This window comes from Mangifera indica, chromosome 3 (assembly GCF_011075055.1).
Source record: "Mangifera indica cultivar Alphonso chromosome 3, CATAS_Mindica_2.1, whole genome shotgun sequence".
NCBI classification, from domain to species: Eukaryota; Viridiplantae; Streptophyta; class Magnoliopsida; order Sapindales; family Anacardiaceae; genus Mangifera; species Mangifera indica.
The window spans coordinates 22,303,745-22,330,974 of NC_058139.1; the positions used below are offsets into that span (position 1 = coordinate 22,303,745).

The 27,230-nt window shown below is 33.3% G+C and overlaps 4 protein-coding genes across 6 annotated transcripts; 1 reads left to right on the forward strand and 3 right to left on the reverse strand.

Moving 5' to 3' along the window:
* Positions 1-257: 257 nt before the first annotated feature.
* On the forward strand, positions 258-1,491 carry LOC123212523 (protein FANTASTIC FOUR 3-like). Its single transcript, XM_044631690.1, has one exon. The coding sequence runs from the start codon at positions 531-533 to the stop codon at positions 1,206-1,208; it is 678 nt and encodes a 225-aa protein (XP_044487625.1). The 5' UTR covers positions 258-530; the 3' UTR covers positions 1,209-1,491.
* Positions 1,492-3,558: 2,067 nt separating this feature from the next.
* LOC123210749 (mitogen-activated protein kinase kinase kinase NPK1-like) lies at positions 3,559-13,000 on the reverse strand. The gene is made up of 13 exons (XM_044629222.1): positions 12,500-13,000; positions 12,391-12,416; positions 12,132-12,197; positions 11,938-12,048; positions 11,767-11,847; positions 11,596-11,673; positions 11,405-11,487; positions 9,868-9,949; positions 4,483-4,583; positions 4,275-4,314; positions 4,091-4,150; positions 3,948-3,994; positions 3,559-3,851 (listed from the first exon to the last, which is right to left on the reverse strand). The coding sequence occupies exons 1-13, from the start codon at positions 12,804-12,806 to the stop codon at positions 3,650-3,652; spliced, it is 1,284 nt and encodes a 427-aa protein (XP_044485157.1). The 5' UTR covers positions 12,807-13,000; the 3' UTR covers positions 3,559-3,649.
* Positions 13,001-14,856: 1,856 nt separating this feature from the next.
* LOC123210499 (uncharacterized GPI-anchored protein At3g06035) lies at positions 14,857-17,696 on the reverse strand. The gene is made up of 2 exons (XM_044628888.1): positions 17,484-17,696; positions 14,857-15,732 (listed from the first exon to the last, which is right to left on the reverse strand). The coding sequence occupies exons 1-2, from the start codon at positions 17,554-17,556 to the stop codon at positions 15,230-15,232; spliced, it is 576 nt and encodes a 191-aa protein (XP_044484823.1). The 5' UTR covers positions 17,557-17,696; the 3' UTR covers positions 14,857-15,229.
* A 3,310-nt stretch (positions 17,697-21,006) lies between these two features.
* On the reverse strand, positions 21,007-24,364 carry LOC123210522 (DEAD-box ATP-dependent RNA helicase 58, chloroplastic). Of its 3 annotated transcripts, XM_044628922.1 has the most exons (10): positions 24,021-24,364; positions 23,827-23,920; positions 23,579-23,692; positions 23,334-23,456; positions 22,937-23,041; positions 22,379-22,537; positions 22,211-22,279; positions 21,956-22,045; positions 21,547-21,687; positions 21,007-21,417 (listed from the first exon to the last, which is right to left on the reverse strand). In XM_044628922.1, exons 1-10 carry the CDS (start codon positions 24,260-24,262, stop codon positions 21,142-21,144), a joined length of 1,413 nt encoding a protein of 470 aa, XP_044484857.1. In that variant the 5' UTR covers positions 24,263-24,364; the 3' UTR covers positions 21,007-21,141. The 3 variants fall into 3 exon arrangements, with proteins under 3 accessions (XP_044484857.1, XP_044484859.1, XP_044484858.1); XM_044628924.1 differs by lacking the exon at positions 24,021-24,364 and having other exon boundaries at positions 23,579-23,646; positions 23,827-23,924; XM_044628923.1 differs by lacking the exon at positions 24,021-24,364 and having other exon boundaries at positions 23,579-23,688; positions 23,827-23,923.
* Positions 24,365-27,230: the final 2,866 nt, after the last annotated feature.

Genomic DNA, 27,230 nt, shown 5'->3' on the forward strand with positions numbered 1-27,230 from the left:
TATAGCATGACGGTGAGAAGAAAGAGAGCAATCACTGTCTAAGTATCAAGAAAAATACGGGAGAGTGTTTTGTTCCCTGGCCTTTTGTTGCCTTAATTTTGGAAGGAAAAGGAAAGGGAAAGGGAAAGGGAATAGCAAAGCTGGTAATTTTTGGAGGAATTTTTCCACCCATTGGTCTAGAGCTGCCAATTTTTGATAAAATGAATAGTATTATTGAAAAGAGATTCAAGCTAAACCCCAAACCGAATTACCAAACTGAAATTCCAATTTAAAAACACTGGTTAGTCATAGTGTCTATATATCTTACACCTTCTTCAGGGACTTATGGGCACTACAAATTTACACCCAACCCTTCTCAAGTCCTTCATGTCCAATCGCTTCTTCCCTCTATCCTCTTTCTCTCCTCTATAACAGACTTTTCATCACTCTCTAAAACTCTAAAACTCCTCCGTTTTCCCTCTGTCTCCATGCATATGCATCCTTTTGTCTCTGAATTTTACTGATCTTATCGTGTCTGTCTAGAGTCTCTCATGGCAACAATTGTGTGCCAAGGTTTGCTGCCAGATCTAGAGTCTCAAGTAGTACTCGAGCCAAGAACAACACTAAGGTTCAGGCCATGTTCACCAAAAGCTCTTGAATTTACCTTCAAATCTGATTTGGGACGCTGGAGCTTCCTCCAAGCTATCTCCAATGGCTCCAGAGAAAATATAGACAAAGAAAACACAGCATATGTCCATCCTCAAGAGAAGCTTTCCATGTCTTCTCTTAGTGAGAAGAGCTTGAAACTGTGTACGGAAAGTTTAGGTAGTGAAACTGGCACTGATTTAATTGAAGACGACATGGACTCATTGTCGTCTTCTTCTTCTTCTTCTTGTTGTTCTCCCACGGGTGCTAAGACTGCGAGTGCTCGTAATTTTCCACCTCCATTGACAACAATAAGTGGATTAGAACGTCTTCAAGTCAAGCCCCACCGCGAAGATGGGCGGCTGATTGTGAAAGCCACGAAGTCAGCCTCTACAGGCTCTCTCTTTCAAGCTGAAAGAAGCCATGGCCGCCTTCGACTGTCATTTTTTTATACACCGTTTTTTGACTCTGAAGAGGAAGAGATTGAAAATGGGTACTTGGATGAGGAGGAAGAACGTGAAGCAGAAGAGGAGAAAATGTTGGATCTTGAAGAAGATGAAGATGAAGACAAAGACGAAGAATAGGCATGCTTGGAAGAGGATATGAATGGGAATACTTTAAATATTGGGGTTAAAATAGGAATAGAAAAGGTGCAAAGGTGAGCATGAGAAGAGCAAAGGAATTTTACACTGGGAGTCTTTCGGTGGCAACTTCCTAAAACTCCTATATAGATCTCCTCATAATAAAAAAGTTGTCCTTTTTACCTTTTTGTCCTTCTCTTTTCTATGAATGTATTGTTTCGAATCAAATATACTTTGTGGTTGTCGTTATTCAAGTTATTCCAAGATATTTTCATTACTTGATTGAGCTATATATATTCAATTTTAACCTAATTAAAAATATTTAATTACATATTTAAAATTAAATATACATAATATTTTCTGTTTTATTTCTCCTCTTCTTTTTATATAATACACACTTATCAAAAAGAGAAATATGATATTAAAACACAAGTCATATTACATATGCTAATTAAGAGTGAATTTGAGCTAAACTGGTCCAGGTTTGAATCATATTTGATTCAAACGATTTAAACTGGAACTAGAACTTCAACTCAACAACTCAGCTTGAGCTGATTTGCTCTTCCGACAACATTATTTTTCCCTTTGGGAATATTATACATTTGATCGAATGAATTCAAATTCAAACTGAATATTATATATCTAAATCAAGCTTGATCTAACTCTGTTTAAATTCAAACTAACTCAAATCCACCTCTATTACAGATGGCTACAAACAAAAGTACAAATATTAATGTGTAATAATATAATTTAGTATTATTTTATCTTTAATTTAAATTTATTCAATCACATTATGAATTTATACCATTGTTATCATAGTAAAATTATATATCTATCTATATTGTCAATGTATTTTTCGAATTATGCAAAAAAAAATAAAAAATCATGCTTTTAATTAGGTTTTTTTGTTCCTATATTCAGAATGGGATATTAATTAAAATTGTCAAAATTTTTTCCGTGTAAACTTTTTTAGGTAAACGTACAATAATTTTACTTTTATAAGCAAACTTACTTTTAATTTCAAAAATACCCTCCCTGACTTATTACGTGATTTTTAGCAACTTATGTGTGCGTAAAAAAAAAAATATATATATTATAATATAATATGTAAAAATAATAATAAATATATATAATAATATAATATATATTTAAAAATTATTATTTATATATTATAATATTTAATATAATATATATAAATAATAATTTTTAAATATATATTATATTATTATATTTTTTAAATATTATATATATATCAATATATCAATAAAATTATGTATACCTATTTTTGGTACACAATTTGTGTATACAGATGAAATGTTATTATGTAATTGGATGTTTCTTTATCATATGATGACACATATTTTAAAATCACCTAATTACATGATGACATATCACTTTGTACATGAATTGTGTACAAAAAATGGGTACATATAGCATTGCTCTAAATATCTAAATATATATATTTATATTTTTTACACACCCTACACGCACCCACACACTCTGCACGCACCCACACACTTTGCACGCACCCATGCACCTTGTACACACCCTGCATGCACCCAAACACCCTGTATGCACCCACACACCTTGTACACACTTACACACTCTGCACACACCCACGCACTTTGTATGCACCGTGTATGCACCCTACGCTTACAACATCAGTTAGCACTTATCATTCTTTACATCTATGTTATTTTTTTGTTATTATCTATATTTGAAATCTAAACAAAAATTTATCAATTTTTAAGTATTTTTTTAATTCTTAGAATGTGAATTAGTGATAGTTTGAATAAAAAATTATCAAATCTGTTAAAAAAATTTTAGGCGGTCGAGTGTAACGTAAATCGCTGAAAGTGACGCAATAAGTTGAGAGAGGGTATTTTTGGAATTAAAAGTAAATTTGCCTATAAAAGTGAAACCACTGTACGTTTGCCCAAAAAGATTTACGCGAAAAATTTTTTGTCGATTTTAATTAATATCCCATTAAGAATTCTTGAAAGGACAAAAATAAAGAGGGGATGTAATGAACCTTGCTTCCTAAAATGCGAAAGGAAATATTATTGCTGAAGTTGGCTGAGAAATATTAAGACTAAATTTAAACTGAGTTCACTGTAAATAAAATCTAATTTAAGATGAATTTGAATATAAAAAAACTAGCTTGAAATTAATGAATTAAAACTTAAATTCAATACGAAAATAATTTATCTTTGGATTAAATCCAAACCAACTTGAATTTGGATATTTAATTTAACTCGAACTCAACTTATTTTATGAAAATAAGTAATTTCTTTGACTCGAATTTAATGTATGCAATTTAAGCTTAAATAACTTGAACAAATCCAAACCTACACAATATTATGTTAATCCAACTCTACATGGTATTACCTTAATGATTAAATAATCGAAACAGTTCCTTTTAAGATTCACTCCTGATGTTGCCATTAAATTTCCAGACTCCTGAATTTTACAGATGCCCTAACCCCAAAATCATCTTTATTGTCTATTTGACACATGTCATCGTCAAAATTGTTTGCCCCCCAGTTGGATCCAGCAGATAAATGCTCTGGATAAACTGTTGAGCACCTCACACTACCCATCTTGCAGATATCCTTCAAGCCTGAGCAGGTTGACTGTCTTATCATGCTGTAACATCAGTAAAGTTCCCAGAATCAAGATTCACAAAGAACCAAGAATCAAGATGCCATGGAAGTTTAAAATCCATGAAAATGAATCACTTACGAGTTTCTAAGATTCACTCCTGATGTTGCCATCAAATTTCCAGACTCCTGATGACAGAAAAAAAAATCAATACTAAGATTGACAAAAAATGATCAAAAGAATAAGATGTCTCAAATTGATAAAGCTTATTGGATTATTTTTACCATGATTGAATTGCGGAAAACAAGATGAGATTCCTGATTTGTCCCAGTGATGAATGGGTGCTGCAAATGTTTAGGTGCAGATAATTATACAACTGAAAAGCCAAATTTTGTATTATTTTACATGTCTAGCTATATTCTGTTGCGGAATATTGTAAGAGGAAAAGAGTTTACAATTTTCAACTACCTGCAGCAAGTCTGATACAGTAGGTCTGAAGTCTGGTTCCCTGCCACCACAAATTGATACAAAGAAGCATTGAAACCAGATCATCATATTTGTAGATTTTGGGCTACAGATAAAATTAATGTTTGCCCTTCAATATTAGTTCCAAAAAAAATCAAAGCCAAACAGAATATGAAAAAGTGGCACAAAAAGGAACAAGAAAAGAATGTACTTCTGCAAGCATTTTAACAGAAAATCCTTTGCTTCAAGAGAGAGGTGTTCAGGAATGGGTGAATGGGATTTAGTTGTTCCAATGTGGAACAGAGCAGCAACCTGAAAGAAACATCATATCTGTTGGAGATATTGTAGCTGTTAGAGATATTGTTACTATTTTCTAGGGATCTTAATATTTTAATTATGGTGTAAATTTAGGTTTCCTATTTTTAGATGATTTGTTATTAATTTCCTTCTTTAAGAAGGAAACAAATCCCTTAGATTAAGCAGTCTGTTACTGCCTTATGTGCATATATATTAGGGCTGATTTGTACAGAATTAATATGAAGTGAATAAACCCTAAAATTCACATGGTATCAGAGCTTTGTTTCTGAAATCTTCAACCCTAATTCATACTGTTTTTCCGGCAGTAAACATACATCTCTTATTACTTTTTCCGGCAATATCTTCTCCCATCCATCATGACAACTTCTTCCAAACCTACCAGTTCTGATGCAACCTCAGATGAGATATCTAGCCTTGAAACAGAAGTCCTTGGCAGCAATGGGGGAGATTCTCCAAACCTTCCTTACATGTCTATTACTTCATACAAGCTCAACGATCAAAACTATCTTCAATGGTCCCAATCGGTGCTCTTGTATATCTGCAGCAGAGAGAAAGAGGGTTATCTCACCAATGAAGTCATCAAACCGGAGGAAATGGAAGATGAATATCGAATTTAGAAGAAGGAGAATAGCCGGGTAATGTTTTGGCTGATCAACTCCATGATGTCTAACATTGGAGAAAATTTTCTTCTACTTGAAGCAGCTGTAAAGGTATGGGGGACAGCAAAGGAAACTTACTCCCACAAAGATAACACTCTTGAACTTGTAACAATCGAAGGTGTGTTGCATGATCTAAGGTAGGGTGATCTCTCGGTGACAGATTATTACAATAATCTTCAACGATACTGGCAGCAACTTGATGCATTTGAGAAATACAAGTGGAGTACTGCAGAGGATTCACAACAATATAAGAAGATTATTGAGACAAAAAGGGTGTACAAGTTTTGTTTGGGATTAAATCCAAACCTTGATGCTGTGAGGAGTAGGATTTTTGGGACTAAACCACTGCTTAATCTTCGAGAGGCATTTTCTGAAATCAGAGGTGAAAGAGTCACAGGACCTTGATGCTAATAGTTGAACCAAAAGAACCAAAGGAAGCTGGAGGTGAAGCTTCAGCTTTGGCAGCCCGCAGTACTCCGGAGGCACGAAAAGGGGGCCGGCCATGGTGTGATCACTACCGAAAACCTGGCCATATCAAGGACAAGTGCTGAAAAATTTATAGGAAACCAACAGATTGGAAACCAGCCAAGGAACGAGACAGCAAGGCCAATCTATCATCCTCTTTTGTGGCTGAACCATTCAGCAAGGAACAATTGGAATTACTGCAGAAACTCATTGTTTAGGGACAACCTAGCCAAATGGTAATATGTTCAAGGACGGTTGCACAAAAAGGTAATTTTCTTATTGCACTAGCTACAAATCAAGGCACATCTCATTCATGGATTGTAGATTCCGAAGCATCGGATCACATGACTGGTAATAGAAAACTTTTCAATCAGTTTTCAGCTTATAGCAATAGTCCTCATGTACGAATAGCGGATGGATCCTTGTCTAAAGTAATGGGGATTTGTTCCGTAATTATTTCTACTGATTTGACTTTGAATTCGGTCTTGTATGTGCCTAAGCTAACCTACAATCTCTTATTAGTAAGTAAACTCACTAAGGATTTGAATTGTGCGGTTGATTTTCGATCAAACGCTTGTGTTTTTTAGGATTTGCACTTGAGGAAGATGATTGGTAGTGCTAAAGGTTGTGCAGGACTCTATTTTCTAGAAGTTCAACCCTCTCCAATAAATAAAACATCAACAGCAGTGAGTAGTAGTTCTTATGTTAACAGTGTTAGCAAAAATGAGTCTCTTAAAGTGTCTAGTCTAAGTCAGAATGTTATGTTATGGCACTATAGATTAGGCCACCCAAACTTTATGTATCTTGCTAAGTTGTTTCCATCATTGTTCATTAATAAAAATCCTAGTGATTTCCAATGTGATATTTGTCAATTCTCTAAACATTCTCCACCAGTTTTCCAAATCAGTTTTATAAATCAACCAAGCCATTCTCTATGGTGCATAGTGATGTTTGGGGACCATCACAAACTCCTAATATCACTAATGCCCGATGGTTTGTTTCATTCATTGATGATCATACTCGACTCACTTGGATATTTCTCATGAAACACAAATCTGAGGTCTCTCAAATTTTCAAAAACTTTAATACCATGATTCAAACCCAATTTGATTCAAAAATTCATATTTTAAGAACTGACAATGGCAAAGAATTCTTTAATTATACTCTTAGCAATTACCTTTTGAGTGAGGGTATCATTCACCAAAGCTCATGTGTTGATACCCCACAACAAAATAGAATTGTTGAGCGAAAGAATAGACATATTCTTGAAGTTGCCCGATCTTTGTTATTTTCTGCAAACATACCAAAACGTTTTTGAGGTGATGTTGTTCTTACAGTAACCTATCTAATAAATAGGCTTCCTTCCAAAGTTTTGAATTTTTCCACTCCAACTCAAAAACTTCTTGAAGTTTATCCTCACTGTCGCCTCATATCTAATTTACCACAAAAAATATTTGGGTGTACTGTTTTTATCCATCTTCACAAACACGCAAGAGGTAAATTGGATAAGAGGTCTGTCCGAGGTGTATTTCTTGGTTATTCTTCACATCACAAAGGTTATAAGTGTTTTTGCCCTGAAAATAACAAGTTTTATCATAGCTTGGATGTCACTTTCTTTGAAACAACTCCATATTTTCATAAAACTGCTCTTTAGGGGGAGAATTTAGGTGAATATCAGTTTTTAGGATCTGAGAGACCTATCTTGACTTCATCTTCAACACTTGAGAGTTTGGATGATATGTTTTTAACTCTTTATGATATTGAATTTTTTGACAGCTCTAGTGTTAGTCTAAAACAACCTCCTAGTCAACCTAGTTAGCCAAAATCAGACTTGTTAAACCATCCTAGTGTTGTTCAATCTAATCAGACTGATCAAGATAACAACCCTTCTGTTAGTGAGCCTAAGAAACCTACATTTACTGCTGATGATCAAAACATAATTGTTTATCAAAGGAGACGGGGAAGACAGAAGGAAACAGAGGTTCAGACACAACCTATACCACTTCAAACATCTGAACCTGAGTCCAAGTCTCATGAAACTCATACACAAGTTGAAGATAAAGATTCTTCTAATAGTACAAGTTCTGAAAATGCACAAACTGATGGTGATTTGCCTATTGCAATTCGAAAAGGGGTGAGAGACTACAGAAGTAGGCCGTTATGTCCTGTTAGCAAGTATGTCAGTTATGATGGGCTGTCTCAAAGGTATAGGTCCTTCATTACAAAAATCTCAGACATACATATTCCCAATAGTGTGCAAGAAGCATTGTCAGTGACTGAATGAAAGAAGGTTGTAGAAGAAGAATTGAAAGCCTTAGAGAATAACCAAACCTGGGAACTATGTGATTTGCCAAGTGGAAAGAAGCCAGTTGGTTGCAAATGGGTCTTCATTGTGAAAACCAAAGTTGATGGCAGCATTGAGAGGTTTAAAGCAAGATTGTGAAAACCAAAAATGCATGCTGAAGGGTTAACTATTTGGAAACTTTCGCATCTGTGGCAAAGTTGAATTCTATTCGGGTTCTATTATCTCTAGTAGCAAATCTTGACTGGCCTTTATACCAACTAGATGTCAAGAATGCATTTTTGAACGGCAATCTAGAAGAAGAGGTGTATATGGAGGTTCCTCCAAGGACTGAAAGTGCTGCTAATAGAGGAAAGGTGTGCAGGTTGAAGAGATCGTTGTATGGACTCAAACAATCTCCGAGAGCATGGTTTGAGAGATTTTCTAAGGTGCTAAAATAGCATGGGTACACTCAAGGACAAGCAGATCACACAATGTTCATAAAACATTCTTCGGTTGGTAAGATGGCAGTATTAATAGTTTATGTGGACGATATTGTGCTTACAGGGGACGATAAAGAGGAAATACCTAGAATTAAAAATGTTCTTACAAAAGAGTTCGAGATCAAAGATCTAGGAAACCTTAAGTACTTCCTTGGGATGGAGATAGCTAGGTCAAAGATAGGAATTTCTGTCTCATAAAGGAAGTATGTGTTAGACCTACTGAAAGACACTGCCATGCTTGACTGCAAACCAGCCGACACACCAATGGACTCTACTACTAAACTTGGGTCAATTCAAGACAATGCTTCTATTGAAAAGGGGAGGTATCAAAGACTTGTAGGGAAGTTGATCTATCTTTTTCATAAAAGACCTGATATTGCCTTCTCGGTGAGTGTTGTAAGTCAGTACATGAATAATCCTATTGAGGAACATACCTAAAAATGACACCTGGTAAGGGACTGTTTTTCAAGAAGAATGTAGCGAGAGGAGTTGAAGTATACTCAGATGCAGATTGGGTTGGATCTATAACTGATAGAAGATCTACCTCAGGGTTGTGTACTTATGTTTGGGGTAATTTAACAACTTGGAGGAGTAAAAAGCAGTTCTTTGTGGCGAGAAGTAGTGCTGAGGCCGAGTTTAGAGCCATGGCTCAAGGGATTTGTGAAGGAATATGGCTAAAACGATTGCTAGTTGAGTTAAAGGTTTCTATAGATGGTTCAATCAAGCTATTAAGTGATAGCCAATCAGCAATAAGCATTGCCAAGAACCCGGTTCAACATGACTGAGCCAAATATATTGAAATTGACAAGCATTTCATCAAGGAAGAAATAGAATGAGGGATAGTTGAACCTATCTATATCTCCTCATCATTACAGAATGCAGACATACTCACCAAGTCAGTTCCTAGAGTTGTATTTGACGGTTTATGTAGCAAGTTGGGTCTGATAAACATATACAACCTAGCTTGAAGGGGAGTGTTGGAGATATTATAACTGTTAGAGATATTGTTACTATTTTCTAGGAATCTTAATATTTTAATGATGGTGTATATTTAGGTTTCCTATTTTTAGATGATTTGTTATTAATTTCCTTCTTTAAGAAGGAAACAAATCCCTTAGATTAAGTAGTCTGTTACTGCCTTATATGTATATATATTATGGTTGATTTATACAGAATTAATGTGAAGTAAATAAACCCTAAAATTCACAATATCTTTATCTGCAAACTAGTAAGAGAACTTTAATACATTTTAGTTAGATAGTGTGCATATGTATACATTGTACTACTTATTAAACCATGTTATATATATATATATATATATATATATATATATATATGACATGGTTTAATAAGTAGTACAATGTATGTACCTCTTGATACTGTTGGCTCCAGGGAGGCTTTCCTGTAGCCATCTCAATCACAGTACATCCAACACTCCATATATCAGCAGAGCTAAAATAAGGAATTTTAACATAATGAGCTCTTAAGATCAGTGTTATATTACCTTATTGTTACTGGAGAAAGTGAAGTGAGCAAACTGTTAGGACTCATATATTTATTTCCTGTAGGAAAAGAGAGGGTATAAAAGGGAAAAATTGTAACAATTGGAGAAAGGGATCAAAAGGCTATTACTCAAATGCAAAATCGGGAGGTTGCTATCCTAATGCAAAACCAGCCACTAAAAATATGAAACGTGGCAAAACAGCGGAAGGAGAGAAAGAAGTAGCTGTGGAAAGAGTTGAAAAAACAGAGCAAGTGCTAGAAAGGGAGGCAAGTGTAACAACTAAGGAAAGGAGGGGAGAGAGTGGTTCTCTTGGAAGCTGAGCATGCACAATGGGGACTCAACTGAGTTTTGTGTAATTTGTTGTGATTGTTTTTGTTGCTGGAATTGTAATTGATTAGCAGTAGCAAATGGAAATAGTCATTGTATTGAGGAATTGATTTGTAAACTTCATTGGAAGATTATTCAATACAATACATATTTTCATTATCATTTGTGATTGAATTATTTCTTCTGTTTCGTTGCTGGTTTCGTTGTTGCTGAGGAGGGCTTGCAGGAAATCTCAACGAGTGCAGATGGAATAGCCAGGGAAGATTTTGTTGACAGCAGTTCTTCCCCCAGGTATCTATCACAAACATTACATAAGATGATATGCATAGATATTATGACAAAAAAGTTTGTGGAGATTTACCTTTAACTACTCAAACTAAGTCCTCCCAAAACCCATAACAACAATACTCTTAACTGAAATGAAAAGAAAAAGTCAACCTCATTGTAGTTGGGACTAATGTTTGGTTAAGTTGCGTTTAATTGAACCGACAAAATCTTAGTGTAGTTCAATGCAGAAAAACTCACAAGACTATTCAAATATTCAAGCATGATTCACTTCCATATATTTCATAATATAACAAAATTATCTCCCCAGAATATCAATGCTATCAACCAAACTACCCAGAAATACCATAATCTTAACCACCTCCAAAATGTTAGAGGAAGCAATAAAGACATCTTCCCCAGAGTGATACCTAGAAGTAAAAACATCATCTCTTAAGCTTCAACAAAAATTTTATGTCATTGCAACTTACAATTGAGTATACAACCTTGTAATTACATTACGCAACCACCAAAATTGGAAAGACACTGTTAGAAACCAATAAATGATATGTTCATCACTCTGAAATATTCTAGTTTTCATTATGTTTGGAAAACACATTATATAATGGCCATAGTAGGAATTAGTGTGTCATGTCTCACAATGAAATAAAAACTGTTCTGTCAATATAAACCAACAAGAACTTAGAAAAAGAAAAACAGTTGCAAATAAATAAACCTTATAATTTATAGGTGTCAAGATAACTACAAATAGATTCAAACATCTATAAACTTGAAGATAACTTCTTTCTTATAAGCTATGTCCAGTCTGTAGAATAACTTCAAGAGCCATCCAATATGGAGTACCCTTCATTGACTTGGCACCATTTATTGTGGCCTGTGCCAACATATAGATCACATTATAAATATATTAAAAAATCACGTCAAAATTTCTTTTGTAATAGACTATACATACACACACACACACACACACATATATATATACCAGCTCTACCACTTTCTTGGATGCACCAAAGTCAGCAAGTTTAATGCAACCCTTGTTGTCAACAAGAGTGTTTGCCCCCTGAATGAAACACACCCATCATTGGAGCATTGTATAATAGAAATATAGAATGAGTTATAGAGATTCCTTCTAAGGAAAGAACAAGAAAAATACCTTAATGTCCCTATGCATTATTCCATTTTTGTGAAGATATTCAAGTCCTAATAATAATTGTTTTGCATACATTCTAATAACCTGTAACGCAAACCATTTTTCAAAGTAAACTCAACATTTCAGAAACTCCCATGTTTTGAATTTTCAAAACTAACAATAACTAGTACTTACAGACTCGGGGAAGGATCCGAATTTTCCCAATAGAGATGATATGGATCCACCCGGTACAAATTCCAACAGTATATTCAACGAATCATCCTCTCTGGCAGTTCCCAAATATCTCTAAAACACAGGATTAAGGGGGGAAATATTAAAGAATAAGCAATTGAAACCAATTTCACAAAATCTGACAACATCATACTTACCACAATGTTTGGGTGTGTAAGATTCTTCAAAAGCTCCACTTCTTCCTCAAGTTCCCTTATGTGTGCCTAAAGATTTAAAGGTTAAAAAAAAACCATCAATCAGTAAAAAATCCAGGAAAATTATTGTTTACTAAATTCCTTTTTTTTTTTTTTTCTAAATATTCGTAAGCCCAACTATTTGATGCCAAATTCACCATCTGTACAACCTAAACAAATTAGCCAAATTTTATACCGGAAAAAAGAAAAATGGAAAGTTCACCTGTGTTTTTTTCTTTTGAAGCACTGCTGGCAGCAATTAACACCTACACCAAAACAAATAAGACAATTAAAAAATCAAATTCAAAACCAAATCCAGCAACATCTTTAACCAGAGAGCAATATGGTCACCTGTTTAATAGCTAGTAACTCTCCAGAGTCAAGATTCATCCCCATATACACCCGACCAAACGCGCCACACCCTATCAACTCACCTTTCCTCCACCGGATAGGCGCCGCTTCGGTTTTTACAATAGGCGGAAGAGCCCGTAAGTACGGTTTACCAAACAAACCGATTCTCGATTTACGAATGCTCGAGCCTATCTTCTCAACCAATCCACCGATACCTACTCCTCCATCTTCTCCCGATGTCGATCGAAACACCAGTGATCGCCGAATCGATCCGAAAATATCCTGCATTTTAGAGTTCCTCTTACGGACACCAATTAGTTCCTCTCTTAATCCGTTACTGTGTTCAAGTCCGTCAAGCCTAGGGTTCCGTGAGGTGCATAGTTTGTGACGAAGTTACAGAGAGAGAACTTTGAAGGAGGGAAAAGGAGAAGAGGTGAATTTTTTAAAATACTAAAGAAAGATCGTATAAGCTGACGGTGGTGTTGCCCGTTGGAGTTTGGGGGTACTAATGTAATTTCATGGTTTTATTTTATGGGTTAAAACGAACTCTATGTCATATAATAAATATATATTATAATTTTTACATATTTTAATGATCCGATCCAGAATCTGAAACTTTCAACTTTATATTTTCGGATCCGATCCAGATCCGAAAATATCCTGCCTTCACATATTGCTCATTGCAAATACAATAGGAAAGTAAAAATTTTCAACATTATTTATACATTTGAAACTAAAGCTCAAATTTTTTATGTGTTTTTGAATACTTGAATCCAAGCATCACGAAATAAAGCTTGTTTTTATTTTTACGTTTTTAAAATCAAATCGATGATCAAATCGTTTATTTTACTGATTCACAGTTTGATCAGTTTAATCAAACCGTTAATCAGTTTAATTTATTGTCAAATTATTATATATTTATTAAATATTATCAAACATTTATCATATTTTTGAGATATAAAACATAGGAAACATATAAAACATAATTGTAAATATATTAATTCAACAATTAACACTTTATTACATAGATTAAAAAAACTAATTATAAATTATTGGTTTTAAATAATTTTTTCGGTTCAATAAGTTTATCAAATTTCAAACAAGTCAATATTTATATATGAACTAGACCGAATTATAGATTCATTCACCATTTAGCCAATCGAATTGACTGATCCGATTAGGACTGAAATCAAACAAAGCCCGTTTGAGCTCAGTTCGAACGAGTCAGCCTTAATCAAACTCGATCGAGCTCGAGTTATTCGTCAAATTTTCTAATTAAAAATTTTAATACAAAACGACATCGTTTTGACTAATATGTATTAAAAATATGTCATTTTAATAACGAAAAATGAGCCGAATTCGAACCGAGTTTGAGTTTGGCTTTCATGAGCTCGAACTTAAACTTAGCTATATGTAAACCGAGCCGAGTTTAAACTCGACTTAGCTCGAATCCAACCTTAGATCCGATCAAGTTTTAAAAACACTATTTTATTTTGTTTTGATTGGTACCCTTATTGTCTATTAATGCTTTCTTGATCCATGTATAAAAATCAGCCCAATAACATACATTCAATTTTAAGTATTCAATTGGGTATATATGAATTATATGTTATTTTATTCTTTATTTAAAATCACTCAATAATATAATAATACATTACTTGAATAAGTCAGGAAGCTATCATGCATTCATATCTGGAGCAAGAGAGCAAAAAATTTTGAGGAAACTGCTGAAATTAAAGGGCTTGCTATCTGTGGATCCCAAATTCTGATGGGAGTATGTATCCAATATAAAATCATTATCCTATAAATGCGGTTGATTTAATTTCGGGAAATATTAATCATGGTTATGGAAATTGGATTAGACCAACTGTTCGAATCAATTTGCCGAAGACCTGGTGGTCAATCCAGTCCGATTGGGAAAGATCTAGTAGTTTGTCCGGTTATGTTAAGTAGCCTAATGGCTTTAGTCATTGCAATGCTTTGAACTACAGTTCAACTAGGTTAACCGTGCTAGTTCATGATTAAACCATAAGTTTTACCGTAATTCAAAAGCATGTTTACTCAAACCTGAGTCTGAGCATTTGCTAGGAGGGTGAAACACCATCAGACCATGATTAAAATTATAGCATGTTATAAATATATGGTGTTATCTAAATAATATTATTTTCTTGACCTAACTGTTGATCTAACCAATCAGATCAAGCAAAACCCAAACCAGGCCATAGCCCAGTCCAATAATCAAAACATTGATCTCAATGACCATTAGACAACCAAAATCTAGAAGATGACAACAAAGAAACAAAATGAAATATCCAAGCAATCATAAACAGACTACATATGTGTTAAAGCAAAAGGGAATATATTAAAGAAGCTGCAATAAACAAAATAGCAATAGATTGTCTTATGTCCCTTCCTCACTACAAACTTGAAAAGTTCAAAACTCAGATACCTGATTTCGAATACAGATTCAGCTCTGCTGAGTTAGCCTCTCTAACATTCCTTGACCTTTCTGAACAGGAATATACAAGCATATAACAAAATGAATTTGTCGATACTCAAGAATAGCAAATTCCAGTCATATTTGATAATGTCATGTATCCTGTTTAGCTGGAGGGCCAAAAGGCAAAACTGTCTCCCTATCATAATATTGCCCCTTAGGGTTATAATGGTAAAGGAAAGACAGTCAAAGAGAAAGAGCCATTAACCGCAGTTCAAAACATCACTAGAGCATGTATCAGCAAAAACAGAAAGTAACAAGTAAAGCTGATCTTGGAAAGGAAATTGGCTGAATTATATGTCACATAGCTTCCATCAGGTGTGCTTGTGCTCAAAACAACAACAATCCAGTTACCTTCAGAACCGATACCGACTCCTGTATACTTGGTGTCATTGAGCGACTCTGAGTACTGAGACTGCGTGAAGTTTGAGAGCACAAGACTAGGCGTTAGGCCAGGAACGCAAGCAGGCATGATATTTCCACCCCTTGTGTTGGAGATATTTAAATGGCACTTGGCTAAAAGGTCTGGGTAGTTGGAAAGTTGCGGTTCATTGCCCAACACAGTGTTAGCACCAGTGGAGTTCGTACAGGGCTGATTCTTAAATTGGTCAGCGATTTCATCAGCCAGGCACTCTGCATTTTCATTTTTTGTCAATGCTGTCAAGTTTATGGATGTCCTATAGCCGTTAATGCCTTGAAAAAGTGCATCATCCTCTCCTGCGATGAAAACATAGTAGCAAAGGAAAGCTAAGATTCAAAATGTCATTGGAGAGAAATTTGTTTCAAGCCATGCTTCTAATAAGTATTCATCTAATTACTTAAAAGTGAACAATCAGAGAGTTCAAATTATCATATCAGCTATATGTTACTGTTACCTAAGTGCCACTTTAATAAATCTACTAGCTAAACATTAGAAAGATAAGGTGAAGATCTATATTGGAAAAACCATAAGGTGGACCCAAACAGAACTAGTTCAACTCAGTTTGAATTCGTTTAGGTCAAACTCAAGCTAGGATAGTTGGTCCATTTCTAAAACCAAGCCAAGCTTGAGCTTGAAAAAATTCGGCTTGGCTCGGTTCGGCTTATGAGTCAAGCGATGACTTGAATAGGTTCCAGCTTGACTCATGATTCGATTCAAATCATGTCAAACAATAGTCAAAATAATATCGTCTTTGCTCATTATTAGGTAAAACAATGTCATTTTGTCAATGAATTACGAATGCGAATCATGAACTCGAGTCAAGTTTCAAAATTCAAACTTAAGAATTGAGACGAACTCGAGCTACCTTTAAATTTGGCTCAACAAACTTGAGCCGAACTAGTTTTTATTGAAACCAAACTTAAGCAAAAGGGTGTTCAAGCTCGGTTGGATTCAAATGATCATATCCACCTTATATATATATATATATATATATCCCCTTGTTACCGATTCTACCAATTAGTGATTCACCGTCTTATGTACTCCCAAACATCAGTCTCAAGGAAGCAGTTTTAAGCAACCAAGTGTGAAAATATGCTCCACTATAATGGAGAAGTGAAGTATAAAAGAAAGAAATTAAGAACTTTAAAACGTCCTTAGCGAGGGCATTCAAACTGAAAGAGGATCACCAATAACAGACGTTATTAAAAGCGCATTCATAATTGAATCTCTAGGGTAACAAAACTGATAGCAAATCCAGTTTCAAGCCTTAACCAGCAAGAAAATTTACAATCCAACACGCCAAAATAACAATTTAAAAATGCTTAATCTTCCAAGAAAAGTAATTTGGCAGAATCAGAGCATTGAAATCAACCTTAAAACACCAATGGATTGAAACAGTAGAATCAGCAACCTTAAAGTTTATAAAAATTTTCCTAAAATAGTTTAATTAAAAAAGGATCTAATGCGACACTTCAACAATAAGAAATCTTGTTAAGGCAATTTGCTTCATAATCTAAAGCAAGCAATGTTTTCAGGCCCCGATCGGCATTGACCCGGTCAATACATTGGCATGATATTCGACCAAACACAGAGTTGTGATAAGGCCGTTTGACCAACTTCAGCATGAGAGATAATGGCAGTTCAAACATTGATCTCGACCAGATTGACCACCGGTCCGGTGAACAGGTTTGACATACGAGTCCGATCCAATCCAATCTCATAGCAAATGACAGTTTAAATATTGACCCAGGACCTGATTGACCACCGGATCTTGGTCAAGCCGGTTCGACCGGTCGGTCTGATATTACTTTCAAAAACAATTTTTGGTTTCTAAAGCAGGTCTTCAGATCGCTTGTTCAGGAAAAGCACATAATTACCACCTTGTATTTTATAATCAAGAAAATAATGCATTTATAAACAATGACAAGACGAAAAAGGCAACAAAGCAACATTGCTTAAGGAACAAAGAAAAAACTCAGATCTCATCTAACCTAGAGTTACTAATACACCATAAAATTTCGTTAAAAAAAGAAATACGTAACCTTACCAGTATCACATTTGACAGGAAGAGAGATGCAGAGAAAAGAAATAAGAAGAAGATGAAGAAATGTGGAAGACATTTTGCCGTTTGTTTGTTGGTTGTTGCCGTACACCAAGTGTGAAGAGAAGTGTAGTAGTAAAAATAGAGAGAGATAGCAAGGAGGAAGGAAGCCTGTAGCTTTCCTTATGTGAGAATACTTTCAGTCTCTTCAAAAGTTTCTTTCTTTGTTTTTGTTTCTCAATATTGGTTACGTGCTTGAAATCGGTGTTGAAAACGACATCGTACTAGTCAATCTTCCAAAGATTAAGCTTTTAACACTGGAGTAAAATTAATTTTTTAAACGATTAATTATAATAAATATTATTTTATATTTAATTTAAAATTATCTTATTTATATATTTAAAATTTGTACACATAATTTTATTAAATTTGTTAATAAGTAACATTAAATTCAATCCAAACTATTATAGTTCGAGTTGAAGTTTGGATTCAATAAGTTAAATTCAGGGTGAGAATTTGACTCTTTTTTATAAATTATCTGAATCCGAATCAATTCGAATGTTTAAACTAATTTTTGTTAATTTTAATCGAATTTAAAATTAAATTATTTTTTATTATATTTAAACTTTAATTTATTAATTTCAACTTAATTTTTTTAATTTTTATTTAAAAATCAAAGTATTATATAATTATATAAAAATATATAATTTAAATATTTAAAATTAAATTCACGTAATTTTATTTTTAAATAAATAACAATCCGAAGCAAGCCATGGAAAATGAGTTGGCCACCGACATAACCAATTCCATCAAAATATGATAAATTACATGATTAAGTTTTTAGAAAGACGGGATAAATAATTCCTTATAAGAAAAGTACAATCGCCAAGATTTGACTACTCAACAAGGGGAATGTACTAATGGGTTAAGTTTGCAATATCTTTTCATTAGAATTTGATTTAAATAAAAAATAAAATAATTTATATTTATATTTAAAATTTAAAATTTAAATTAAATTTATAACTTAAATTTATAATTTATATTTATAATTTATTAATAAAACGATATTATTTTATTAAATAATAAATAAAATGATGATATTTTAATAATTATTTGATATGATTTAAATTGAATCATAAATCAAACTCAATCTAAATTGTATTTTTACTCAAACTTTTGAATTAAATCAAATCAAATTTTTTCTAATTCAAATTTAATTAAATTTTAAAAGTTTAATTTAAATTTAACTTAAATAAATTCAAACAATACATAACTAAATTAGAACCCTATTGTCAACATGGGTAGATTGAATAAACATGTATAATGGAAGATCATTATAGTATACTTAATAAGCGTTTATTATAGAGGATTTTGAAATTTAGAGAAAAGGGTTGTGGGAATTTACAAAACTTATTTTTTTCTCATCATATGGCATTTCTCTTCTATTAGATTTTTTTTTATTGATAAAAATACCCTTGACTTGGCCTAGACCTGGCCACGGGGCGGTTTGGCCTGTGAATTGAACCAAAATCAGTCTAAATAAAATTAAAATAGAAAAAATCGAAACCAGATTGAACCGAAACCAAAACTGGATTTTGACGGTTCGGTTCCAGTTTATATAATTTGAAACCGTAAACCACCGGTTCACATCCGATTTATAAATCGACGGTTTAGGGTTTCTGAATTGATAATTTTATTTTTTTAAAATTTTTTTAAATTAAAAAAAAAAAAGAACCAATGGCTCCCTACAAATATACAGGGGACAATGGTCCCCTACAAAAGATTTAAATTTTTTATAAATTTTGTTTCACCCCCTCTTTTTTTTTAAATTTTTTATAAAAAAAATTTTCCTATATATATCCATTCAATCTCTCAACTCTCCCACACTAAATCTTTCAAATTCTCTCATTTACTTTCATTCTCATTCTTTCAATTCTTAATACTCTCTCAATTTTTCAATCAAATTTTCTCAAATTTAATTAAATTCTTTCTTTATTTTTTATTCATTTCAATTTCAATTTTTATTATACAATTCAAAATTAATTATAGATTTATTTATTAATTTTATTATCTTTCATAATTAATCATATAATGTATTTTTTATTATGCAAAGGTAAAAGAACTACGTAGACTTTAATTCTTCTAAACCTCAAGAAGATACGTAGGAAGCTTAATTGAAAAATTAAATTCAAGCATTTCTTTTAATTTTCAATTATTGTAATTAATAATTTAAAAATTAAATCAAGATCATGTATTAGAATTGACGGTTCAATGTCGGTTTCGAACCGGGGTCATGAACCGAAACCGTCGATTCCAAATTAGTTACAAACCATCCTATTACGATTTCGGTTCAGGGTCCTTATTTCTTCGAACCGTAAACCGATAGTTTCGAACCGAAACCGCCGGTTCATGAACCGTGGCTAGGACCGCCTTTACGTCCTTTCATCTTCATAGAATTTCAAGTTCCTTACTAGACTGAAGTTTCTATGTGTAATTATCATGAATATTAATTTTGATATTAACAATGATGTATTATTATATAATTAAATATTATTTTACTTCACTTTAAATCAGAAAGTGACATATCATCGTTGATAACAAAATTAATATTCATTATAAATACACATAGTTTTATTATCATTATTTACCCTTTATATTCAAAATAAAAAAAACAAGACTTCATAGGTGAAAATGTAATATTTGAAACTTTTAAAAGTTTATTGATATTTCACTCGAACTAAATTGTGAGTTCGCAAGCTTATGGAACTAGTCAACATTAAGCTTGAACTTGACTCGATTATACCCTTATACCCTTACTGAATCTTCAAGTATATTTGACTGTTTTAGTTTGTTACCAACATAAAGAGTGAATCTGTTTCAAAATCTAGAAATAAGACAATATGAAGTATGCCACTAATTTTACTGTAAAATATCCCTTAATAGCTAATAGGTAAGACTAATCATGCAATTAAATTTTCTAATCAACCAGGTGAAGAATAACAGTTTCTTGTTATAATCATGTAGTAGTTCTTCACTACAAAGGCAATGCACATGAAGATTAAAAAAAAACATACTATAAATTTATAATATGCATTCAAGACCAAATAAAAACAATTTATTGAAAGATCCCTCCATACTGCAAAAGAGGGTTACATCAGCCTTTTCAATTTGACCATTATGTCAATGATTAATAACCCTAGGGTTGGATTCAAACGAATCAGCATAGCTCAAGTTCTATTTGAATCTCTCTCCAATAAAATTGTTTATTTTATTGGTAATACTATTTATTCAGCCAAAGATGGTAATACTATTTATTCAGCCAAAGATGTCATTTATCCTACTATCAATCCTTTGATGATATCTTCGATTAACTCGAATAAACTCAAACTGGACATTATAGATTTAAACTGAACTCGAGCTAACCTATATTCGGACTTAGTTGGGCTCTAATCGAATCTTAAATAGACCTATATAAGTCTTGAAACAAGAGCAAAAGAAAATTTGGTCGTATCTAAGTCCAGAGAAAACCTACTGCAAAACTCTTCAAAATTGTTTTATTAACACAAGATTCACTGTCAAATTTCCATCATTCTATCTCATGAATGCAACAACTTAAAGGAGAGCAAAACAAAGAAAACAACTGCAGATTTGGCAAAATTATAGATTAACAATGAGCCTGTAAAGAAATCTCTTCACAGTCAAACTTCAATTCATTTTCATATCTTTGCAAAACAAAATGCTCCTCTGATGTTATAATGCTGGTAACAACACATTTCTCATCTGAAAATGGTTTCCTACCTGTTCTTCCAGCTCGATGAAGATAATCTATAGCTGTTCTTGGCAAATCAAAATTATATATATGAGTTGTCTCTGGCAAATCTATTCCTCTGGCTGCTATATCTGTAGATACAAGAAGATAGCCTCCCCCTTGTCTTAGCTCCTGTATTCACAAATGCATAACCCAACATCCATAACCCTGAGCTAATAAGAAAAATGCTCTTACATTTTTAAGTCAAGGAACTGAAGTGGTGCATAGCACATCTAAAACGAAAACCAAACCAAAACTTACAAATAATGAAGCTGCTCTTGAATTGAAATTCATGTCTTCCTCCAGAAGAAGGATGTCTGAAGAACCACCGTAGGAAGTCTTCAAGAAATCAATTAGAAGAGTTGTTGATGGGGCATTTCCAGCTTTCTTTGACTTCTCAGACTACATAAATATTGATAGGAGAAGCCCATCCATTCAGTGTGCCATAGACAAAAAAAATGTCCCATTGAATAATTATCCCAAACATGATTGCATTCTGTTGAGTGTATATATTTAAATTTTATACTTTCATTTATATTTATTTAGGTAATATATATATATATATAAAACATCACAGAGTAATAAGCCAAAAACAGATTTGAAGCCTATCATATGATAAAATTTACTGAATGCATTTATCAAACTAATTGAGAGAAGATACTGCACAAACCTGTTCACCAACAAAAATAATGGCAGATTCAGGTGCATCAGACTTTAGTAAGGATAGCAATGTTTCATGCTTCATTTTTTTACTGCATATCTTTAAGTGTCAAAGAATCAGCACAATCAAAGTCAGCTCCACAAAAGAGTTTGTCAAAGAAAAGAAGTAATAAATAAATATAAAATCTAAAAAGTCAACGAATGCTCAATATGATTACGAATGAGGATCTATAGCAAAGTAAATCACAATTATAAATTTTCTTACCACAAATTTATGATGCAGACATAAAGGCAAGGGTTTTATCGCATTGACATGAACATGAACCACATCCCTCTGTAAGAAATATTAAACCAGAAGAATGTAATAAAATTTATAACAATTCTACATTAAATTGCAATGAAGATAACATGAAAAACAGAACTATTCCCAAACCTTAGTCCACTTCTGCTGTATGCAGTCATATAAAAATCGTCGGTGCTGAGGGATTGATGCACTAGCAAAAATGGTCTGACGGTTGTTGCATGATGAATAAGATCCCAAAAGCTTTTTAAGAGAGCTGACTTGTTTTGAAGAGTTGAACAAGAAATCAACCTAACAAATCAATAAATACAAAATTTCACTCCATCAAGCAAAACACCTTCAAGAGGCTTTTGGATTTAAGAACTTTTTAACAATAGGTAAAAAGCTCACTAATCATTATGGGGCTGCCATTGACTTAGAAACAGCAAATAACAACTTAGGTAAACAAGTTTCCATATATTATGAAACTGCGCGTAAGAAACCTTGCAATCAAAAATGTAATTTTAGTCCCAGCTAAAGAGAATCAAAATTCATCTGAACTGTCTTAAACCATGAAAAAATCCTTTAGATTCCATTGAGAACTTTTGAAGTATAGCATACAAACAACAAATTTACATAACCACTTTTTATGAAGTTTCCATGATCTACCCATTTGAAATATTTTCATAAGCCATGATATACGCCCATTACCTCATCAATAACCAGCACACTCATGGACTCAAGCTTCAATATGTTCTTGTCAATCAATTGGCACAAACATCCTATTGTAGCCACCACTATTTTTGGAGGCTCAGCCTGAAACATTTAAGACAATGAACAAGACATCACATGATAAAGATACATTGTCTTCAATATGTCACATTGCTGATATGAAGATAAAAACAAACACAACAATCAAGAAATTTCTTACCTCTTATCTAGCATAAACAAGGTTATCAAGAGTTTTTGACATCATAATTCAGATTACCTATTAATGAATTGTCTAGATCTTTTTAATCCAACAACATTTTTAAGCAAACAAGGTCTCCAGTAATTAATATTAGACAAACAAGAAATACAAGTAATATCAAACCGGAGAATGCAGCACCTTTAGCCAACTCTTATGTCTTCTCAACATCCCTCCATCTAAAAGAGCCATGACAGTACATGACTTCTCTTCTGAGCCAGTTTCTGAGGGCTTTGCAGCCAGCATTCGAGCAACTTTGGTAACCTATTTTCAAATATATAGATAAACTACAAAATGTTACCATGGAAATCAAAATTGCAATTGTCACTTTCTCACTCCTCTTTTTCCTACTCAAAATTGTCTAAAATAGTCATCAAAATTCTCACTTGCATGCCAAGTTCTCGAGTTGGCACCACAATGAGTGCTTGCACAGCGGACCTTTGAGTGTTTATTACTGAAAATATCAACAGTAGATACGTCAGCGTTTTCCCCGAACCTGTCTAGACGATCAAAAGAAAGAAAGAAACAACTACATCATTCTTCTCACCAATGGACAAGCTAAATTGTAATTAAAATTTAAAATGAAAGCTTTAGTTTTTAGAACTAAAATAAAGAGAAACAGGCACAAAATAACCTGAGCATGAAGTATGCAATCGCGCCCCGAGAAAATCACAGGCAATCCTTCACGTTGTATATCTGTCGGTACCACATATCCAATCTCTTCCATCCTGCGTACAATTCGCTTCTCAATCATCCATAAATACTAGCAAATTCAGTGACAGAGATATAAAACAATAAAAAAAAGAAAAGTAGTCGCACAAAACTCGCCTGAGAAGAACGTGGTCCGGCACGTGACCTTGGCAGAGTTCACGGAGAGTGAAAGAGTTGTCGTTTGCGGTCGGTGTCGGCGAAGAATTGAGAACGGCTCGCGAAGGTCTGACGGAAGTTCGAAGAGATAGGAGAGGTCGGTTGGTGAAGTTAACTGAAGTAGAAGGAGAAGAATATGATGATTGTTTAGAATTTAGTCGCGAAATAGGAGCGAGCAGAGTAGCTGAAGAAATGACTGCCATTTTTGCCTCTCAAGGCACACAATCGAAAGGAAGACGGATTTCGGATGGGAAAATGGCCGGGGACGCCCAAGCCGGGCCTAAATTTTGGTAAGGTTTGTTATGTTTCGGGTCGTATCATATCAAAACCAGTAAAAAAAAACAATGCCAAAGGACTATTTCCCACCCAAGATATACTGTTTTATCAAGGTTCCTTCCATTAACTTTGAAAATCTCATTTACCCACCTATAGTTGGTTCAAATTAATTGTTTCAAGAATAAAATTATTATTTTATCTGTATTATTAAAAATAAACTTAAATTTGATTTTATTTTTCTCCCTAAACCTTAAAAACTAACAATTTCTCTTAACCCAAATTTTAAAAAATAGCATTTTGCCCCCTAGATTTTTATTTTTTCAGAGTTAGTTTTCAGACGTCGTTTCTTCCTCTCTAGCGTGACCGACGAAGATGATTCGTCTTCGTCGACGACAATGCTCAGGAAAACTATTAGAAGGAGGTCGCGTCAGAAAAGAAGAATCGTTGCCTGAAGGTCGTCAAAGAGGAGGAAACGACATTTGAAAACTAACTCCGAAAAATTGAAAACCTAGGGGAGAAAATGCTATTTTTTAAAAGTTGGGTAGGGGAAAATTGTTAGTTTTTAGGGTTTAGGGGGGAAAATGAGATAATTTTTTTAGAAGTTGGGATTCTGTTAAATCTAACAGTCTATGGGTGGATGAATGAGATTTTCAAAGTTAATGGGAGAAACTTGAAAAAACCGCATATTTGGGCGGGAAATAGTCCTTAGGCCAAAAAACAAACAAAGTCTTTTAAGGCTAAGGCATGGGGCATGGTTGCCTTATGGGCTGTCTTCCCAGAGGTTTTTTTTTTTTTTTATTATTAATTTTATTTGTAAAAAGGGCCAAACAACTATTTTCCATCCAAGGTATGCTGCAATCTTAAGTTTTCATCTTTTAACTATGGAAACATCAAACACCCATCTATGGCCGGTTAAATTTAACGAAACTCTAACGGTGGTAAGGGTAAAATCGTTATTTTCTCTATAATATTAAAAATAAACTAAAATAGAATCTTTTTTGCCCCCCTAAACTTTAAAAACTAAAATTTTCTCTCAGCCTAAGTTTTAAAAAATCACAGTTTCACCCTAGGGTGTTTTGAAATCTTCGGCGACATCTCCGACTTCATTGCCAACGGCCTTTCCCTCCCGAAGCATCCTCTCCTTCCGGCGATCTCTTTCCTCCCATTTAGACGCCCGATCGACGTCGGAGAAGTCGTGGAAGACGAAAAACTTCGTCGTCATCGTCTGGGAAGACGATCATCTTCCCAGACGAAGACGAGACGACTTGTCGTCCTCTAGGAAGACGAGTCGTCTTCATCTGGGAAGACGATCGTCTTCCTAGACGACGAAGATGAGTTCGTCGTCTGGGAAGACAATTTCTCTTCCTAGACGACGTCTCTCTACACTAGATGGGTTGGGGTGGAGTTGAAGGGGGTCGTCGGGAGGGGAAGACGATTGGCGATGACACTGGAGAAAGTGAAAGGGTTTGGAAATAAACCCTAGGGGGGAAATGCAATCTTTTCAAACTTAGTTTAGAGAAAAAATGTTAGTTTTTAACTTTTAGGAGGGAAAATGAGATTAAATTTATCACCGTTAGAGTTTTGTTAAATTTAACCAGTCATGGGTGGGTGTTTAGTGTTTCCATAGTTAAAGGGTGGAAACTTGAGATTGCAACATACCTTGGGTGGGACATAGTCGGTTGGCCTTTAAAAAAGGTCATACCTAATGGGCCACGAGCCATTCCTACAAGCTTCGGCATGACCCATCTTAAATGAGTATATTGGTATGACCCATAATTCTATAGACCATGTCCTCTAAGGTTGTTTTTTTTTATGGCGTGACCCACATCGGCCTTTTCCTCTCTTAAGGAATTATTGGACTGGAAACTTTGTTAAAACGGTGCCGAATAAATCAGACCAAATACGGGCGTCATGATTAATATTATTGTTATTATTAATTACATTTTAAATATTTATTATATAACAAGAAGGATTATATTTTTTTATTAGATAGATGGAATTTTCATAAATGCTAAACTATTACTTGACTTGTCACGACATTAAATATAAATCTCATTATATTTTTTTTCTATTAAATATTTTAATGTAGCCATATATATATATATATATTATTTATTTATTTATTTATATATTTATTTATTTATATGTGTTAATATGAAAATTATGTAGTGAAATAGGTATTTTCACCCAACCAAAACCTCAAATTACAATATTTTTCAATTTTATTTCTATAAAAAATCACAAAACACATCGTATTTAAAATTTGTATGAATTGCAATTGCCCGTATTATTCCTTAAATTGTCCATAATAGTCATAAATTATCTCAATAATATTTTTAATTAAAACCACGAATCGAAAAACTCAATCTTTTCCAATGAAAAACATAAATAATTTTTTTCTATTAAAATTGACTAAACTTTAAAAAATTTCAATTGAAGGGATCAAAATTTCAAAATTTTTTATTAAATGGAGTAAATTTTCACTATGTCCTGTTCAAGATACCAAACTAATCAATTTCTTATAATTGTGTTTATTCAATACTTTTAATAATAAATACTGAAAATTTTGTCAATTATATATGAAAATTGGAAAAGTTGGTTCATCTAATATGAAAATCTAAGAGTTTAGTTTTTTTTTTTTTAAAATAAAAACAAAGTTCGATACTTTCAATACAAAAAGGTAATGGGTTAATATGAATTGAGTTAAATTCAAAAAATTTTTAACTTGACTTTGATGAGAATAAAAAATAGTTTGACGTGAGTTCATCGAATCAAAATTATGAGTGATTTGATTTTTGTTTAAATGAACATGAGTCAATTCAAGTTTATGATTCGAATTCATGATTTATTGATAATACGACAAAATATTATCTTTTTAAACAATTGTTTTACGTA

Bases quoted from the DNA above. Each gene is read 5' to 3' on its own strand.
- LOC123210522 (XM_044628922.1), bottom strand. From the start codon at position 24,262: ATGGCAGTCATTTCTTCAGCTACTCTGCTCGCTCCTATTTCGCGACTA. The intron at 23,921-24,020 runs GCGAGTTTTGTG...AATTGTACGCAG, and splicing joins CCGGACCACGTTCTTCTCAG to GATGGAAGAGATTGGATATG. The intron at 23,457-23,578 runs GTGAGAATTTTG...ATTTGAAAATAG, and splicing joins CTCGAGAACTTGGCATGCAA to GTTACCAAAGTTGCTCGAAT.
- LOC123210499 (XM_044628888.1), bottom strand. From the start codon at position 17,556: ATGTCTTCCACATTTCTTCATCTTCTTCTTATTTCTTTTCTCTGCATC. The intron at 15,733-17,483 runs GTAAGGTTACGT...TTTTCATCGCAG, and splicing joins TCCTGTCAAATGTGATACTG to GAGAGGATGATGCACTTTTT.
- LOC123210749 (XM_044629222.1), bottom strand. From the start codon at position 12,806: ATGCAGGATATTTTCGGATCGATTCGGCGATCACTGGTGTTTCGATCG. The intron at 4,151-4,274 runs GTAGTTGAAAAT...AAACATTTGCAG, and splicing joins CTGTATCAGACTTGCTGCAG to CACCCATTCATCACTGGGAC. The intron at 3,852-3,947 runs GTAAGTGATTCA...CTGATGTTACAG, and splicing joins GGAGTGAATCTTAGAAACTC to CATGATAAGACAGTCAACCT.
- LOC123212523 (XM_044631690.1), top strand. From the start codon at position 531: ATGGCAACAATTGTGTGCCAAGGTTTGCTGCCAGATCTAGAGTCTCAA.